At 39.0% G+C, this 16,910-nt stretch overlaps 1 protein-coding gene across 2 annotated transcripts; it reads left to right on the forward strand.

The window, feature by feature from the left end:
- Positions 1-1,449: 1,449 nt before the first annotated feature.
- Positions 1,450-4,341, forward strand: LOC100923934 (UPF0488 protein C8orf33 homolog). Of its 2 annotated transcripts, none has more exons than XM_031962461.1 (5): positions 1,450-1,516; positions 1,621-1,806; positions 1,934-2,030; positions 2,118-2,264; positions 2,819-4,341. In XM_031962461.1, exons 1-5 carry the CDS (start codon positions 1,511-1,513, stop codon positions 2,980-2,982), a joined length of 600 nt encoding a protein of 199 aa, XP_031818321.1. In that variant the 5' UTR covers positions 1,450-1,510; the 3' UTR covers positions 2,983-4,341. The 2 variants fall into 2 exon arrangements, with proteins under 2 accessions (XP_031818321.1, XP_012398800.1); XM_012543346.3 differs by having other exon boundaries at positions 1,621-1,767.
- Positions 4,342-16,910: the final 12,569 nt, after the last annotated feature.

Consider the following 16,910-nt stretch of genomic DNA (forward strand, 5'->3'; position numbering starts at 1 on the left):
AAATGTTAATGTTGGTTTCAGACAGTATAATAACTTTAACAAGGTTAGATGAAAGAAATGTCCTGGAAAAAAAATTTGACCTTGGGTCCTGAAGATTGGGTAGGAGTCAGGTAGTTGGAGAAAATATGAAAGGCTTATGCTACTCAAGGTGGGAATAGTAGAGTAAGAGCTTTGAAGCAGAAGAAAATGAGATGAGCTTCAGAGAGAATTTGCCCACAAGATAAGGGAATAAAGTCAGAGAACTGTGTGTGGAAGACTTTCATGTTAAGATGAATGGGTGGTTTAGCAGCTCATTGGGTGATGACCTAATTAGAATTAGAAAGAGAAGTCTTGCAAGAAGCTACTTAAGGAGTCCTGACAAGTGGGAATGAGGGGGGACTACTAGGATGTTGGTGAAAAGGCCAAGGAGAAATCTAGGGCAAAACTCTGTTAAGATGTTACACAAGAGTGGTTATAGATTTGGGAGTAATGTTAACCTGAATCCTATAGAATGGAAAGCATCCAATGAATATGATTAACAGTGACAAGAACTCCAGAGATGTTAATGACCAAGTTAATAGATCGTATTTTTCCAAGTATGGAAAGCCATTGGATTTGGTGAACGGGACATCATTGCCGACTTTGAAATGTCATGGTACTTTTTGTATTTGACAACTCTTGTTTACCTCTTGCCATGCTTTATTATTGCTCAATAAAATGCCAGCTTGTTTAAAAAAAAACGGTAGTTTAGAAGCAGCAACAAGCAAGGCTTTGAGGAGTTGGGAGGAGGATGAGAATGTAGAATCGAGACAATTCTAAAAAGTGAAAGGGGGAGAAGTGCGAAGGAGGGGAGAGAGGCTGTGGGGTGATAAAAGAACGTGGAAATACGGAAGTACAAGGGATCCGTGATCAAGGATGAATCGGGAAAATGAAGTTTCAGGCTCGGATACTCTTAGAGGAGGGAAGGCTAATTTAGGAGTGAGGAATATGGTTTCAGTCTGAGACATGAAGCGCTTGTGTGCTATTCCGAGAACAGAGAAATGCAGGACTGAAGCTAGAGGGGTTGAGACGAGCAGAAATGGTAACAGCGGGGGAGTTTGGGGGGCCACCGCAGGGACAACTAAATTAAAGCAGGAAGCGACCACTCGACAGGTACAGCACCTCTGCCAAGACGGCAGGTCATTCTAACGCAGGGAGAACAAGAACGAATGGGGACGGAGGCGGGGACCGCACTGCCGTGGGAGTCGGGGCTCCCGTAGTGGGCGTGTCCTGGGAGCGTGTGCCCGCCTGCTTCGGAGGGGCCTCGAGGCGGCCACGGCCGTCTTACCTGGCTAACGTCCGGGCGCCTTCCCTTTCCCTCATGCGCGCAGACTGCCCCGCGCAGCGTCTCCTGGGTCTCTCTGTCCCGGAGCCCCAGCGACCAGCAGAGGAATTGCAGCGGAACTGGGTAGCGAAGCCGCATTTCCGGGAGGAAGGGAATCCGCGGCGGACCCGGGACTGGCTGCAGGACGCACGCTGACTGGTCGCGCGCATGGAGGTGAGGGCTGGGCTGGGCTGAGCGGAGCGGAGTAGCGCGGACTCGAGCGGGAAGCTCTCGAGGTCTCGGGTATCCCAGTGACTTTTGCTATCTCCCTCCTCCAGGCGCCGCGGCCGAAGGGCCCAAAGGGGCCGGAACGGAAGTCGGAGGCTGTCGGAGGGGGCCGCGGGGCCAACAAGAAGGGCAAGAAGCAGCCCCCGCGTCCCGGGACCGGGGCGAGCGCGCTGGGCCATAACCGCGATGCTGAGGAGGTAGCCGGGCTGCCCGTCAGCGGAAGACCAGAGGATGGGGTGGGTGGGGGATGTTCTCGTGGGAGGGATGGGAGAAGCGCTGGAAGGGCCTGCCAGGGCGGGAACTAGCACAGCATCTCTGTGGGTCGTGGCCGCGGGTGAGAAACCCCCCATTTCTGATGCGCAGGAGCAGGACGAGCAGCTGCGGCTGCAGAGGGAGCTGGACTGGTGCGTGGAACAGCTGGAGCTGGGCCTGAAGACCCAGAAATCCAACCCAAAGCAGGGTACGCAGCGGGAGGCCTGGGCCAGGTTAGGGGAGGGGGTGTTCAGAGGCCTCCGCGGGACCAACCAGTGCCCCTCTCTCCTCTCAGCTGAGCAGGCAGCTCGGGCGGTCAAGACCCTACGAAGTCATCGGGCCGAGTTGCCCAAGAAACGCCAAGTGATGCGGTCCCTGTTTGGGGACTACCGGGCCCGCATGGAGGAGGATCGGAAAGCCGCCCTGAAGGCCATGGAAGCGGGTGAGCCGGGCGGGCGCTCTTCTGGTCGCTCCCAGCGTGCTGTCCAATGACTCTAGGTCACCGCCGTGTGAATCGGTAGGGGAAGAGTCGGGATTCAGATGCGTCACAATCACCTCTAGATGGAGGACGCATGGGAAACCCAGTAGCTTGGGCTGAAAAGATTCCCCCACACTTACTAGTTCCGAGATCATGAACGTGCTGTTGAGGGACAGCTGAGCTTCCACAGACAAAAGGCCGGATCTACAGATACTTGCCCATCAGGTGGGAAGTAACAGAGGCCCTGTTTGACTGGATTAAAGTTGAAATTGACCTTATAGGCTTCTAGTCTTGACTTATAGATGGAGAAACTGAAGTTGAGAAAAGTGAAATTGTGGAGTACTGGCGCTATTCCATCAGGTAGAGAGAGAGCCTTTGAGAAAGGAAAGGTGGAAGAGATGGGCAAAGAATTGCAAGGAATTTTTTTCTTTCTAATGTGTGCCCTGAGAGTTGGTGACTAACACTTGTTTAGTTCAGCTTTTCCAGCTCTGACCTTGTGTTTGATCTCTCTTCTGTAGCAGCTCGATCAGCTCGGGTGATCCCTGTTGAAGAGGCCATCCGAAGGAAGAGTAGCCGGATCTGCAGGCATCGCCCGGGTGGAAGGATGAATTCTGTGTCTCTTCCAGAGGAAGAATTTAAGTTTAACTTTATTTTATCCCCTGCTCATCAGGAATCCCCCTGATTTCTGCCAGAAAAGCTGCTGTCACTACCACTGCCAACACAATTTAGGGGCTGGAGAGAGTATCAGAAAGGTTTGGGAAATTCATCTGATGGGCATCAGATACATGATCAGGATGGCTCAGACTGCCTGTTTTTCAGATGTGTGGTCATTGTCACTGAAGCCCTTACTTGACACATGGAGGTTATCAGGCTACTTGTGGAGTAAATATGTAGTTGCCCTATCTTGAATTCCTTAAAGACGGATGAAGTTAGTCTGTACCATGCCCTGATCAGAGAGTGAAGATGGAGGCAACTGAAGCTGCTTGAAAAAGAGGCTGCTTTGGTGCCTCTATTTATTAGTAGGAAAGAGGTCTTCAGTAAAATCTTCCCTTCCAACTTTCTTATCTGAGTGTCTCTTTGGAACAGTACCATGGGTTACAGAAGAGTATTTATTGGATGGATTTTAGATTTATTGGGACAGCATGGCTTAGGGGCCATCAGTCACAGGGTGTCTCTAAAAGATTGTATAACCCTTTTTTCACAATCTAAATGCCCTCACACTCTCTCTCAAAGGAAAATCCCATAGTTTTCTCCTTGGGTCAGGATTTGGGGCAAGGCTTATCCCATGGGAGTTTTGCACTTATGAGTTTCCTCATTAAACTGTTTTTAAGAATTTAGAAGATTAAAGGTGGCACTCTTGCTCCATTTTGGTCAGTCAGCAAGCTTTGACCAAATATCTACTATTTTGTTAGATCTAGGCTAAGTTCTGGGAACTTACAGACAAGAATGAAAAGACTTCTGTTCTTAAGGAGCTTTATTCTCTTGGTGGAAGCAAAATATCCATACATGAATATCTATGAAGTAAAAATGAATCAGGTTGGGGGTAGGGAGTGGGGTGATGTGTTCATTTGTCCAGTTATTGGAATTGGATCGTGTGGCAATGTGGTTTCTTTTTGCCACCAGTTATTGATCCACCATCACTTCTTAGATGTGCCACTTGTTCCCCTTATTTTGCCTTCTCTAAAGGTTTTTTGTTTTTACCCTCATTGTATGCTTTAATTTTGGGGAAGACAGGAGCCAGCTGATTATGTGGATTTTTACTCTTCCTGACTTTTTTCTCCCCTCTCAAGCAATTATCTTTTAAAAATATTTTATTTTTCCAAATACATGCAAAGACAGTTTTCGACATTTACCTTTGCAAAACCCTGTGTTCTAAATCTTCCTCTCTTCCCCACACTCTCTCCCCTAGACAGCAAGCAATCCAATATAGGTTAAACGTGTGATTTTGGAAGATTCTTCCAAACACATTTCCAGATTCATCTTGCTGCGCAAGAAGAATCAGATCAAAAGGGTGAAAAAACACAAGGAAGAAAAAAAAAAACCAAGCAAGAATTATAAAAAGATGAAAATACTACGCTTTGATCCATAATCCTCTCTGGATGTGGATGGCAACTGTTATAGTTGATCCATCACATAATTGCTGTATACAGTGTTCTCGGTTCTGCTCACTTCACTTGGCATCAGTTCATATCAGTCTTTTTTTTTCTTTTTTGGATAGCATAAAAACTTTATTTTATTATTATTTTTTAATACTTATAACTTTTTTATTGACAGAACCCATGCCTGGGTAATTTTTTATAACATTATCCCTTTCACTCACTTCTGTTACGACTTTTCCCCCTCCCTTCTTCCACCCCTTCCCCCAGATGGCAGGCAGTCTTATACATGTTAGATATGTCACAGTATATCCTAGATACAATATATGTGTGCAGAACTGAACAGTTCTCTTGTTGCACAGGAACATATCAGTTTTTTTAAAAGCTCTTTCTGAAATCGACCTACTCATTTCTTACAGAACAATAATATTCCAGTACATTCATATATCATAACTTATTCAGCCATTCCTCAGCTGGTAGGCATCCACTCAATTTCCTTGTCACTGCAAAAAGAGTTTCTACAAAAACTGCACAATAGGGGTCCTTTAACCTCTTTTGTGATCTCTTTAGGATACAGACCCTGCTGCATCCAAAGGATATACTTTCGGGACTTATTTCTAAATTGCTCTCCATAGTTGGATCAGTTCACAGTTCCAACAATGCATTAGCATCCCCGGTTTTTCCCACAACTCCAATTTATCATTTTTTCCTATAATCGTGGCCAATCTGAGATTGTCAGATTGATTGTCATCAGAATTGTCTTAATTTGCATTTCTCTAATCAATAGTGATTTGGAGCATTTTTTCATATGATTAGAAATAGCTTTAATTTCTCTTTCTGAAAATTGTTCATATCCTTTGACCATTTAACAATTAGGGAATGTTTCTATTCTTAAAAATTCAAGTTGATTCTCTATATTTGTAGAAATGAGGCCTTCTTTTATCAGAAATACTGGCTGTAAAAATTTGCCAGCTTTCTGCTTTTTTTCTAATCTTGGCTGCCTTGGTTTTGTTTATGCAAAACCTTTTTAATTTGATGTAATCAAAATTATCCATTTTGTATTTCATAATGTTCTCCATTTCTTCTTTGGCCATAAATTCCTCCCTTCTTTGAGAAGTAAACTATCCCTTGTTCTCCTGATTTGCTTATAGTATCATATCTAAATCATGAACCCATTTTGACTTTATCTTGGTATGAGGTTTGGATGTTAGTCAATGCTTGGTTTCTGTCGTACTATTTTCTAGTTTTTCCCAGGAATTTTTGTCAAATATTGAGTTCTTATCTCAGAAGCTGGAGTCTTTGGGTTTATCAAATACAAGATTACTATAGTCATTGACTATTGTACCTTGTGAACTTAACCTATTCCATTGATTCACTCCTATTTCTTAGCTATTACCCAAATGATTTTGATAATCACTGCTAAGCAATGATCTTTTGAGAGAAAGCTAAGCTGCTTGGAAACTGCTTTTTAAATAGAGGCCACAAAGAATGTAGCTAGAAAGAAAGGTTTTTCTTTTAAGTGGTAATACTTTGGTGATTGTAAGAATTGAGTTTAAAGAAATCATTTATTTCAACCCCTTAATTTTAATGATTAAAAAATTATGAAACATTTTAAATTTCTTTCATCTTGCTTTTCTTCTCTCCCCCCTTCCCAGAAGGAAAATCAAAACCTTTGTGATAAACAGTCATGTAAAACATTCCTATTTTACTATGCCTAAAAATGTGTCTCATTCTACATTAAGCCATTGATAGAATGTATGTTGCATACTTAATTATAAGTTCATTGGAATAGTGTTAACTTGTTCATTTTAAAAATTGAGAAGTTAAGTGACTTATTTAAGGTCACAGCAAATGGCATAACTGGGATTTAAGTCCAGCTTTAATAAATGCACCAAGGCAAGGCTTCTTGACTGGCATCAGGGAACTTTTTAGAAAAAATATTTTGTGTTTAGATATTGTTGTTTGCGTTTTATTTTGCTTCTTTTTTTTTTTTCTAGTGTGGCACAATAATTGTATAAATATGTATACATATATTGGATTTAACATATTTCTACCATGTTTAACATATATTGGATTACTTGCCATCTAGGGGAGGGTGAGGGAGAATGGGGGGGGGGAGGAGAAATTGGAATACAGGGTTTTACAAGGGCTAATATTGAAGAATTGTCCATGCATATGTTTTGAAAAATAAAAGGCTTTAATAAAAAAATATATATATATTCAATTCTACACATAAAAAATATAAACATAAATAAGTTTAAATTAAATAAGTATTTAAATTAAATTAAATACTTAAATTAATTTAAATAAATATATACATATATTTAAAAAAGAAGCATTGCACCCATTTAACCTATATTGGAGTACTTGCTGTCTAGGGGAGAGTGGGGACAAGGGAGGGAAAAAAATTTGGAATGTAAGGTTTTGCAAGGGTGAATGTCAAAAACTATCTGCATGTATTTTGAAAATAAAAAGTTATTAAAATTAAAAAATATATATTTTAATAAGTTATTTTCAACAGAGTTGGTTTTCTTTGTAATCTTATGTATTTTATGCTAATTTTTGGGGTATGATGTAAGCCCAAGATAAGAGGCAGGGACTTAAAACCTGAGGTCTCCCAAATACTCTTCTAGACCCCTTAACACCTCAAAAAGAATTCTGGAACATCAGAACTCACAAAAGGATGGAGTGAGGTCAGTAGGAAAGATCAGTCTCAGCAGGGTGAGAGTAAATTGCAGGCAACACCCCAGGAAAAGATGAGCAAGTCTTGGGGAGATGACTGAATCAGCCGTGGCCAGTCCACAAATGGTAATGGGTCCCTTTGCTGACACTTGGTACAAGATAATATTCCATTGTCCATGTCTCAGTCTCAGGGTGAGAAGTACTAGCACAGCAGAGTTTGTAGCTGCAGGGGAGTGGAGACTCAAACCACAGAAAAGACCATAGCACAGTCAAGAAAGCAGTGACCCCACCTGTCCTTAGATCATACCTTGGAAGAACTGAAAACTTTAAGGGCCCTCAGAACTACCTCTGACAGCAGCACCTAAGAAGGCCTGAAGCTTGGGACAGTGCCCCCTCCATTTAGGGAACAGTCCCATCTTAACATAAGGGTTCAAAGTCAAAAAGTAGACTGGAAAACAACAAAAAAGAAACTGACTATAGAAAGTTGACTATGGTGATAGAGAAGATTAAAAGACAAATTCAAAGACAAGAATTAAAAATGCTACATCCAAAGCCTCAAGGAAAATGTGAATTGGTCTCAAACCCAAAAGGAATTCATTGAAGTGTTCAGATAAGAGAGTAAACATTAGAAATAAGAATAAGGCAAGAAAATAATGAAAAAAAAAATAGATCAAGTGGTAAAAAGAAGTTCAAAAATTCTCTGAAGAGGAACTGGCCAAGTGAAAAAGGAGGGATAAAAACTCACTGAAGAGAATATTTCTTTGAAAATGAGAATTATATCTCTGAGACAAGAAATAAGAATCAAAAGAATGAAAAAAGATAGAAAAAATGTTTAATATCCCAGAAAAACACTGACCTTGGAAAATAGATCTAAGATGATTTAAAAATTCTTGAACTACTAAAAGCTATGATCCACCCCCCAAAAAGATCCTACACATTATCTTTCAAGAAATTAACAAGAAAAGCTCATTTTCCAAAGCCAACCAAGGGTAAAGTATAAATTGAAAGAATCCATTGGTTACCTCCTGGAAAAGATCCCGAAATAACTCCCAAGAATATTATAGGCAAATTCTACAGCTCCCAGATCAAGGAGAAAACATTGCAAGCACCAGAAAGAAACAATTCAAATATTGTGGAGCCACAGTCAGGATAGCACAATTTTTGTTGTTTGTTTTTACAATTTCTAAGGCTAGAAGAGCTTAGAATATGATAATTCCAGAAGGCAAAAGGAGCTAGGATTACAACTCAAGAATATCCAGCAAAACTGAGTATAATCCTTCAGAGTGGGGACAATGAATATTCAAAGAAATTAAGAATTTCTAAGCATTCCTGATTAAAAGCCCAGAGCTGAATATACAAACTTAGACTTTCAAATATGAAACTCATGCATAAAAAGGCAAATAGGAAAGAAATCATGAGGGATTCAATAAGTTTAAATTGTTTGCATTCCTATATGGGAAGAAGATTTGTAAATCCTCAGAACTTTTCATTAAGATAGAATATGAATAGACAGGGAGACAAGTGTGATTTGACTATAATGGGATTATATCTAATAAAAAGTGGTGAGGAGGGAGGATTGCATTGGAGAAGGCAAAAGAGAGAGACAGAATGGGATAAATTCTCTCATATAAAAGAGACACAAAGAATTTTTACAGTGGAAAATAGGGGGGAGTACTTGAACTTGACTCATTGGAATTGGCTCAAAAAAAGGAATAATAGACACTTGGGAATAGAAATCTTTACAGAAATATAGAAAAATAGAAATCCTACAGAACGCAGGAAGGGAAGGGAATAAGAAGAGGGGGGCATATGTGAAATAAGAGAAGGGGAAATGGGGAAGAGAATAGTCAAAAGCAAAATTTGAGGATAGACCTCCATGAAAGGAGAGAAAAAGTGGAATAAACAGGGAAAATAAGATAGAGAGAAATACACAATGACCATAACTGAAAAAAACACTGCTCCTTGCTGAATATATTCTTCTGACCAATCTCCATTGTATTAATTAGATTATCATCCGTTCTTATGGATATCCTTTCAAGATTTTGCTCTATTCTGTCTTCTATTCTCTCTTGCCTTTGGGGATCTAATCACTTCTTGGGTTACACATATATATATATATATATATATATATATATATATATATATATAAATAGATAGATAAAGATATAGATATAGATAACAGAGCTACATTTGAATAAATAAAAAAAAACATTAAAGGATATGCACAATTTGATGACTTTTTGAGCATAGTTCCAAATTGGTCTCCACAATGGTTGGATCCATTCACAACGCCAACAATGCATCAGTGTCCCAGTTTTCCCATATCTCCTCCAACATTCGTCATTATTTTTTCCAGTCAGCCAATCTGAGAGGTGTATAGTGGTATCTCAGAGTTGAAAGACCTCATTTCTTAACTATATAGAGAATTAAATCAAGTTTCTAAAAATAAGCTATTCTCTAACAGATAAATGGTCAAATGATATGAACTAGCAGTTTTTAGATGAAAATGTTTTACATTTGATTACATTTACATTTACATTACAAATACATTACATTTACATACATATGAAAATAGTTTACATCATTATTGGTTAGAGAAATGCAAATTATAACAACTCAGGTACAATCTCATACCTATATGATTGACTAATATGACAGAAAAGGGAAATGACATATTGGAGGGGATGTGGAAAATTGAGACATTAAAGCATTTTTGGTGGAGTTGGAAACTGATTCAGCCATTCTGGAGAACAATTTGGAACTATGGCCAAAAGGCTAGACAACTATGCATACTCTGAGCCAGCAGTACCAGTAATAGGTCTCTATTCCAAAGAGATTAAAAAAAGGAAAAGCACCTATATTTACACAAATATTTATAGCAGCTCTTTTAATGGTGCCAAAGAATTGGAAACTGAGAGAATGCCCCTCAGTTGTGGAATGGCTGAATGAATTATAGATTATGATGAAATACTATTATACCATAAGAAATGAAAAACAGAATGATCTCAGGAAACCCTGGAAAGACATTGAACTGATACAAAGTGAAATGAGCAGAACCAGGAGAACACTGTACACAGAAATGGCAATATTGTACAACTATTCTCAGCAATACAACAACACAAGACAATTCCATCTTCAGAGAAAGACTTGGTGGAGTCTGAATATCGATTGAAGCATACTTTTTCTCTTTTAGACTATCTTCTTTTGTAACATAGCTAATGGAAATTTTTTTGAAAATTCCAAAAAGGGGCTTCAGCTTTGTCAGACTGCAAAGGGCTCCATGATCCAAAAAAGGTTAAGAATCCCTGTACAAACCCCAGAAAGCTAGAGACTTTGGTAACTGGAATGTTCCCCTCCTCCTAAGATTAATCAAAGGTGCATTTAAGCTTGAAATTATGAGAAAACATAAAATTCTGGCATGATTACTGGGGCATTGTGAACTTTACACAAGATTGAGTCTCTAGAAACTAACAACATGCTTCAAAGAGTTAGATCATAGAAAACAGAAACCAGGAATGGTTACAGAACAATGCTTTTTATAATAGCATATAGTTTTAAGATAGCTAAGCATGATTTCTCTTAATAAACCACTCTGTTGAATTATCAGCAACCCCATCTTCTTCTTTTCAATCACCACTAGCCCATTTGTGCTGTGCTAGTCACAACAAACCCCTTCACTAATATGGCCAGCAGATTATCTTTGGCTCTTGAAGGGATGGTGGAGCTGAGATAGTGGAATTGAGTGAAAGTGACAAGCCAGGGGGTTAATGTTACCCTGCATGTGACACGCAGAGGATGGCTGCTGGATGAAGTTATGGAGTAATTAGAAAATAAGGATTCTCCCTCAATGACCACAGACTGAGAGGAAGTGCCTCCTAAGAAAGCAGGCTCTGAGGAATCTGAAGGATAATGTGGTTAAAGCAGAGGCTTTCTATCTTGGCTGATTACCTGAACCTGCTAAAGTGGTAAAAGACAAAGTTGCAGTTGTCACAACCAACAGCTTCACCAGGATTGAGCTTCTATGGGAATATAACATTCTTTTATTTGTGAGGATTGCTAGAAGAATATAAGGGCAAAGTTCCATTCTCCAAACCAGACTCCACACACATAATGGGGAAGGATTGGGTCATGGAGGGGGTTTTCCTAATCGCAGAATCACAGAAAAGTCTGCCATCTCAGGAAAAATTGGTACCATTTGCTCAGGTGCAAAGAAACTTATATACTGTCTCCTCTCTTTTTTGCTTACTGAACATATTGGAGCATAAAAGAAGCTTGGCCAGGCAGTCTCCCAGTGGGAAGATCCTTTGATGACTTCTGTGGCAAACATCTAGAGATAGTGCTGTCTTGTCTTTTGTCCCTTCTCCTTTGCCTACAAATGTACACAGGACTTCTCTACCCTTAAAAAGCATTCAGGGACCCTACCGACCCTTGAAACCAAGCTGTATCCTATGTTGCTCCCCTCACTGCTAAAATATAGAATATTCCATGCTCCCTGCTTCGACTTACTCAGAACCCATTCATTTCTCAATGCCACAAAATCTGATGTCCAATCCGATCAGTGTAGTGAAACTCTTCTGTCAAAGAGTGCCAACTGAATCTGATATCTTTTTCTTCATCCACATCTTTCTTAATCCTTACAACTTTGGACTCTGCCTACAATCTCTCCCTACTCCAATTCATCCTTCATCCAACTGCTAAAGTGATCTTCCTAAAGCAGAAATCGAGTTATGTAATTTCCCTCCTTAATAAAGTCCAGTAGTTCCCTAATCCCTCTAAAATCAAATTGAAACATTCCTGTTTAATAGAAGTCCTTCACGATGTGGCCCAAACCTGCCTTTCCAGCTTTGTTGAAACCCTTCCCTTTCATCCCCCTTCACTAATTTATATGGCCCAGCCAAACTGGTCTTATAACCATTCCTCACTGAAGATTCTCCCATTTTCTGACTGTACTTTTGCAGAGCCTATTTAATGCATTTCTTCCTCACTTGCACCTCTTGGAATTGATCATTCAGGTCAAATGTCACCTGCCTGCATGAAACCTTTCTTGATTTCTCCAGTTACTACTGTCATCCCTACCTCCAAATTATTTTGAATGTGTGTGGGTGCACATTCATATGTATATATTGTTTCCTGCCACAGAATATAAACTCCTTGAAGGCAGGGATTGGTTCATTTTTGTTTTTATGTGGCTAGTGCCTGGTAGATAGTAGGTACTTAATAGATTCTTTTTGGTTTATTGACTACTACCTCCTCATGGATACTCTCTCATTCCTTCAATTGACACTGCTCCTTGCTGAATATATTCTTCTGACCAATCTCCATTGTATCAATTAGATTATCATCTGTTTCTTACGGATATACTTTCAAGATTTTGCTCTATTCTGTCTTCTATTCTCTCTTGCCTTTGGGAATCTAATCACTTCCTGGGTTACTAATATATATATGGATAACAGAGCTACATTTGAATAAGTTTAAAAAAAACATTGTGTTTTTTATGCACCAGGCTCTGTCTGCACTAAGTTCTGGGAGAAAATATTTTTAAAATGAGACTCCTTTCCCTTAAAGATCTTGTATTATAATGGAGGACTGCATGTTTAGAGAAATGATAACTAGGGAAGATTTTGATCAGGAGAAATCACTGGGATTGTAAATTGATGTGTGAGGCAGGCAAGTGATAGAAGCTAAGGTGCTATTGATTTGATTACTGTGCCCAGAGCAGAAAAGAAAGGAAAGGTGGATCAGGGAAGATGAGGGTTTCAAAGCATGGTATAATGAGCTAAGTAAATTTGTAGTCAGCCCACTGCCAAAATAAATCTTTTCCCAGAACTTCAGGAAGTCCTAAATTAATATCTATTTTAGACTCTTATTAGCACGAATTTATGTCACTTTACCTCTGTCTTCTTCAAGTTTCCTCATATGTAAAATGAGAATAATAAAGCACCTACCTCCCAGGTTTGTTGTGAGCATCAAATGATATAATAATTGTAAACTGCTTAGCATAGGGCCTGGCACATTGTAAGCACTATGTAAATGTTAGCTTTTATTATTATTTCCTTATTTCTAGCCACCTACTGCTCATCTGCATCTGATAATCAGATAGCATCACAAACTCAGTATATCCAAAATAGTATTCACTTTTCCTTCCCTGACCATTCAAATCAGCCCCTTTCCCAAAATTGTGCATTTCTACAGAAAGCACCACAAATTTCAAATTCATCCAGGTTTGTATCCTGAGTTAATTTCGACTTTTCCTTCTTCCTGACACCCCTTTTCCCCATATTCAAATCAGTTGTCAAGTCTTATGGCCATTCAGTCTAGCATATAGGGCACTGGATGTGGCATCAGGAAGACTTAGCTTAAACTCAGATGTTGACTAGTCAGTTTATCTCTTGCCCTTCAGTATCCTAATCTGTAAAATGTAGGCTTGAACTCGATGGCCTGTAGGATCCCTTCCAGCTCAAAATCTATGATTCTGCTCTCTTGCATCCTTTCTACGATATTTGCTCCTATTTGTTACCTGCATGGAACATTGTACTAGTTTCCTAATCAGTCTCTCTTGATAACAGTCTTTCTGGTATCCAATCTATCTTTACTTCACCCAGCTGATGAAACAATCTTCCTAAAACAGGGCCCAATCTGAATATCCTTCATAAAATCTTTCAGCAGCTTTCCATTTCTTCCAAAAATGTCTTCTTCTGGCATAAATTCCCAAATTCTCTAAGACCGTTGGTCATTTTTAATGCTTTTTATCAGTATCTCCTCCCAGGTTCAAAACTACTGATCTAATTAGTCCTCCAGTTTTGCCCCAGAGTTTATTCCTTTGCTTGAGAACTTAGTGAAAATGAATGATTTGTCTTGTGTGTTAGTGTGAGGACTTACATATATATATGTTATGTACGCATAGTTACTTTTAGAGTTGTACTTGAACTTTGAAAGGAAGCATTTGTTCTTTTCATTCTGACCACTTCCCACTGCACCCTATCCTTTCTATTTTTTTCTGTCTATCCATTTGTCATATTCCATTATATTGAACTTTTTCGATTAAAAAGATACATTAAGTAATTTCCTTAATTATGCTACAAAATGCTTTATCATCTTGTCTGGATGTAGTTTCATTTCTCAAAGATCATATTCCCTAATACAATTTTAGACATAACAATTTCTGAGAAGTCTACAGTATTCCTCAATTAACCATAGCTTTTTATCTTCATTTTTCTTGTTAAGGTCTGATTTTTTAACACTCTCTGTGTTCAGCTTTATTAGCAATTTCATTCATTTCATATTCCTTCTTACTGCTTGGCTGAATTACTCTCAGTCTAATCTTTCTCTTTTCACACAAGGTTTTAAAACCTCTTTATAGTGATAGTATGCCATAATGGGACAAACATTGAAAGGAGAGATGAAGAAAAAAAAAATATATATATATATGTATTATAATAATACCTGATGGTGATGTTGAGAAAATTATTTTATGTATCCAATCCTCTCGTGTCTATAAGAAACCTCTGATTTGTAATTTATTTCTGTGGGATCCATTATCTTAAAATTCCAACAAGATAACATGTATAAAAGTATATTTTATAACCATGAAACTATGGTTTCTCCTTCGGTTATGTTTAGCAACTTTATACATTGTGCTATCTAACTTCTTCAAATGTATCATTACTGCCAGGTGTTCTCTTAGTTACTGAAAGGTAGCTCTTTGGATAGTTGAAACTGGGCTGCTTACAGAAACCAGTATGAGCTTGACTGAAGATTTCTTGAAATCCTGGATCTTGAATGGCTCGTTCTTCTGGCTTCTTGAAATTTAGAAAGTTTTGGTTTCCAATTTTTCACTTACCTTTATCTTCAAGGCAGAATCTGACTGGTCTATCTTACTGCTGTTGCTGTTGTTTTTACAATTTTGTATCCTCTTAACTGAAGCAGCATTTCTTTTCAATTTTATTATGTATCACTCCTTTTCCTCTGTGGTCCCCATCCTATCATTTCTAAACTTATTTCGTGCTGGATATCAGAGAGAAAAAAGACCTGTACCACTGGGTAATAGAAATAGGAATGAGGCTAGAATCAAGACTACTACCTCAGAGGGGGTTTTATGAAAGCCTCAAATAAATATCAGCTGCAGAACTAACCTGAGTACTCCAGTCAGCTTTATCCTTTCACTGACATAGAAAAGAAACTAGACTTGGAAATGGAAAGACTTAAATTCTATTCTTTTCTTAGATACCAGATGAGAAACTATAGGAAAATCACTTAACTTCCCTGGGGATCAGTTTCTTTATATCTAAAATGGGAATAACACATAAAGGAGATAAGGAATGTAAAGTTTTTGCAAATGTAGACCCTGTGACACCCCAAGAAAGTTATTTTAGGTTCAATGTATTTTGAAAGTTCATATCCATGCAAAAAAATCAAGGTATTTTTTCTTTCCAGTGAAGCAATTACTCTGATGAACAGCCCAGGGTCACACAGCTAGGAAGTGTTAAGTGTCTGAGAGCAGATTTGAACTCATTTCCTCCTGACTTCAGGACTGGTCCTCGATGGGCTACACCACCTAGCTGCCCCAAATCAAGGTATTTATTTTACTAGTCAGTCAAAGAACACAGTAACAGTAAATAATGTATCATGGTAGGAAGAATATTAATAGAATAATTTTCTCATATACTGGGTCACACTCCTGAAAGTTCACACCCCTCAGTGGGAAAAGAGCACATACCAGAGACATAACTCATACTTCTGATGTTATAAGGTTACTTATATCTTCTGGTGAAGTCATTAGACTGCTCCATCTGGGCCTGCTACCTAATCACCCTGTAGGGTGTGGGGTAATCTCTTCCAGACAAGTTATCTCTTCCAGGTGATGTTCTGCTGGATTTGAGGTCATCACCAGGGCATTGCAGAGTCATACAAGTTGCTACAAGACAGTAGCATATGGGCTGCTTTTTGCCACCAACTTCCATTTCAGCTGGTGTTCTTAGCTCAAGTACTACTCCCCACCCAATCAATCAATCAATCAATCAATGTTTATTGAGCACCTACTATGTGCTCAATACTACTAAATGTGGAGTGGGCTCTGCCCTGTCTTTTTTTATATTAGAGACTAGAAGAATAAGCTTCAGTTCTTTTGTTGCTAATCAGTGTGTGACTCTTCATGATTTCATTTGCAGTTTTCTTGGTGAGGACAGTGATTTACCATTTCCTTCTTTATCTCATTTTATAGGTGAGAAATTGACTTGTCTGGGGTCATGTAGCTAAGTCAGTGTCTGAGGTCACATTTGACGTCAGGAAGATGGATATTCCTGACTTCAGGCCTATCAGCTTTATCCACTTTGCCATCTAGTTGCCCTCAGTTCTTTTAGTGAGGGAGAAAGTTTCTTATATATCTAATGATCAGATTAGTGAAAATAAAATGATAAAACATTTGTAAAATGTCTTGCAAACCTTAAGTTCTATCTTGAATGCTATCGATCAGAAGGCAAGTGTTCTTAACCTACTTTGTGGCATGGGCCCCTTTGTCATCCTGCTGAAGCCTGGGGACCCCTTCTTAGAATTTTAATGAGTAGATAAGATATATAGGTTTATTTAAAAAAACAGATTATATTGAAATAATAATGCAATTTTTTTTCTCATCCAAATTCACAGCCCCTCCTGAAATTTAGCCATAGTCTGTGGACCTAGGACAAGAATCCTTGTCATAAGGCACTTCTCCTTTAGCTTTTTAAGCTTTTCTCTTCATGAGTCTATATCTGCAAATGTCAAGCACTGAACAGCCAGCCAATTAAGTTTAACCAAAAGGCATTTAGTATGTCTTTAACCCTACTTTCTCCTGCTC

The sequence above is a fragment of the Sarcophilus harrisii genome, chromosome 1, assembly GCF_902635505.1.
Source record: "Sarcophilus harrisii chromosome 1, mSarHar1.11, whole genome shotgun sequence".
NCBI classification, from domain to species: Eukaryota; Metazoa; Chordata; class Mammalia; order Dasyuromorphia; family Dasyuridae; genus Sarcophilus; species Sarcophilus harrisii.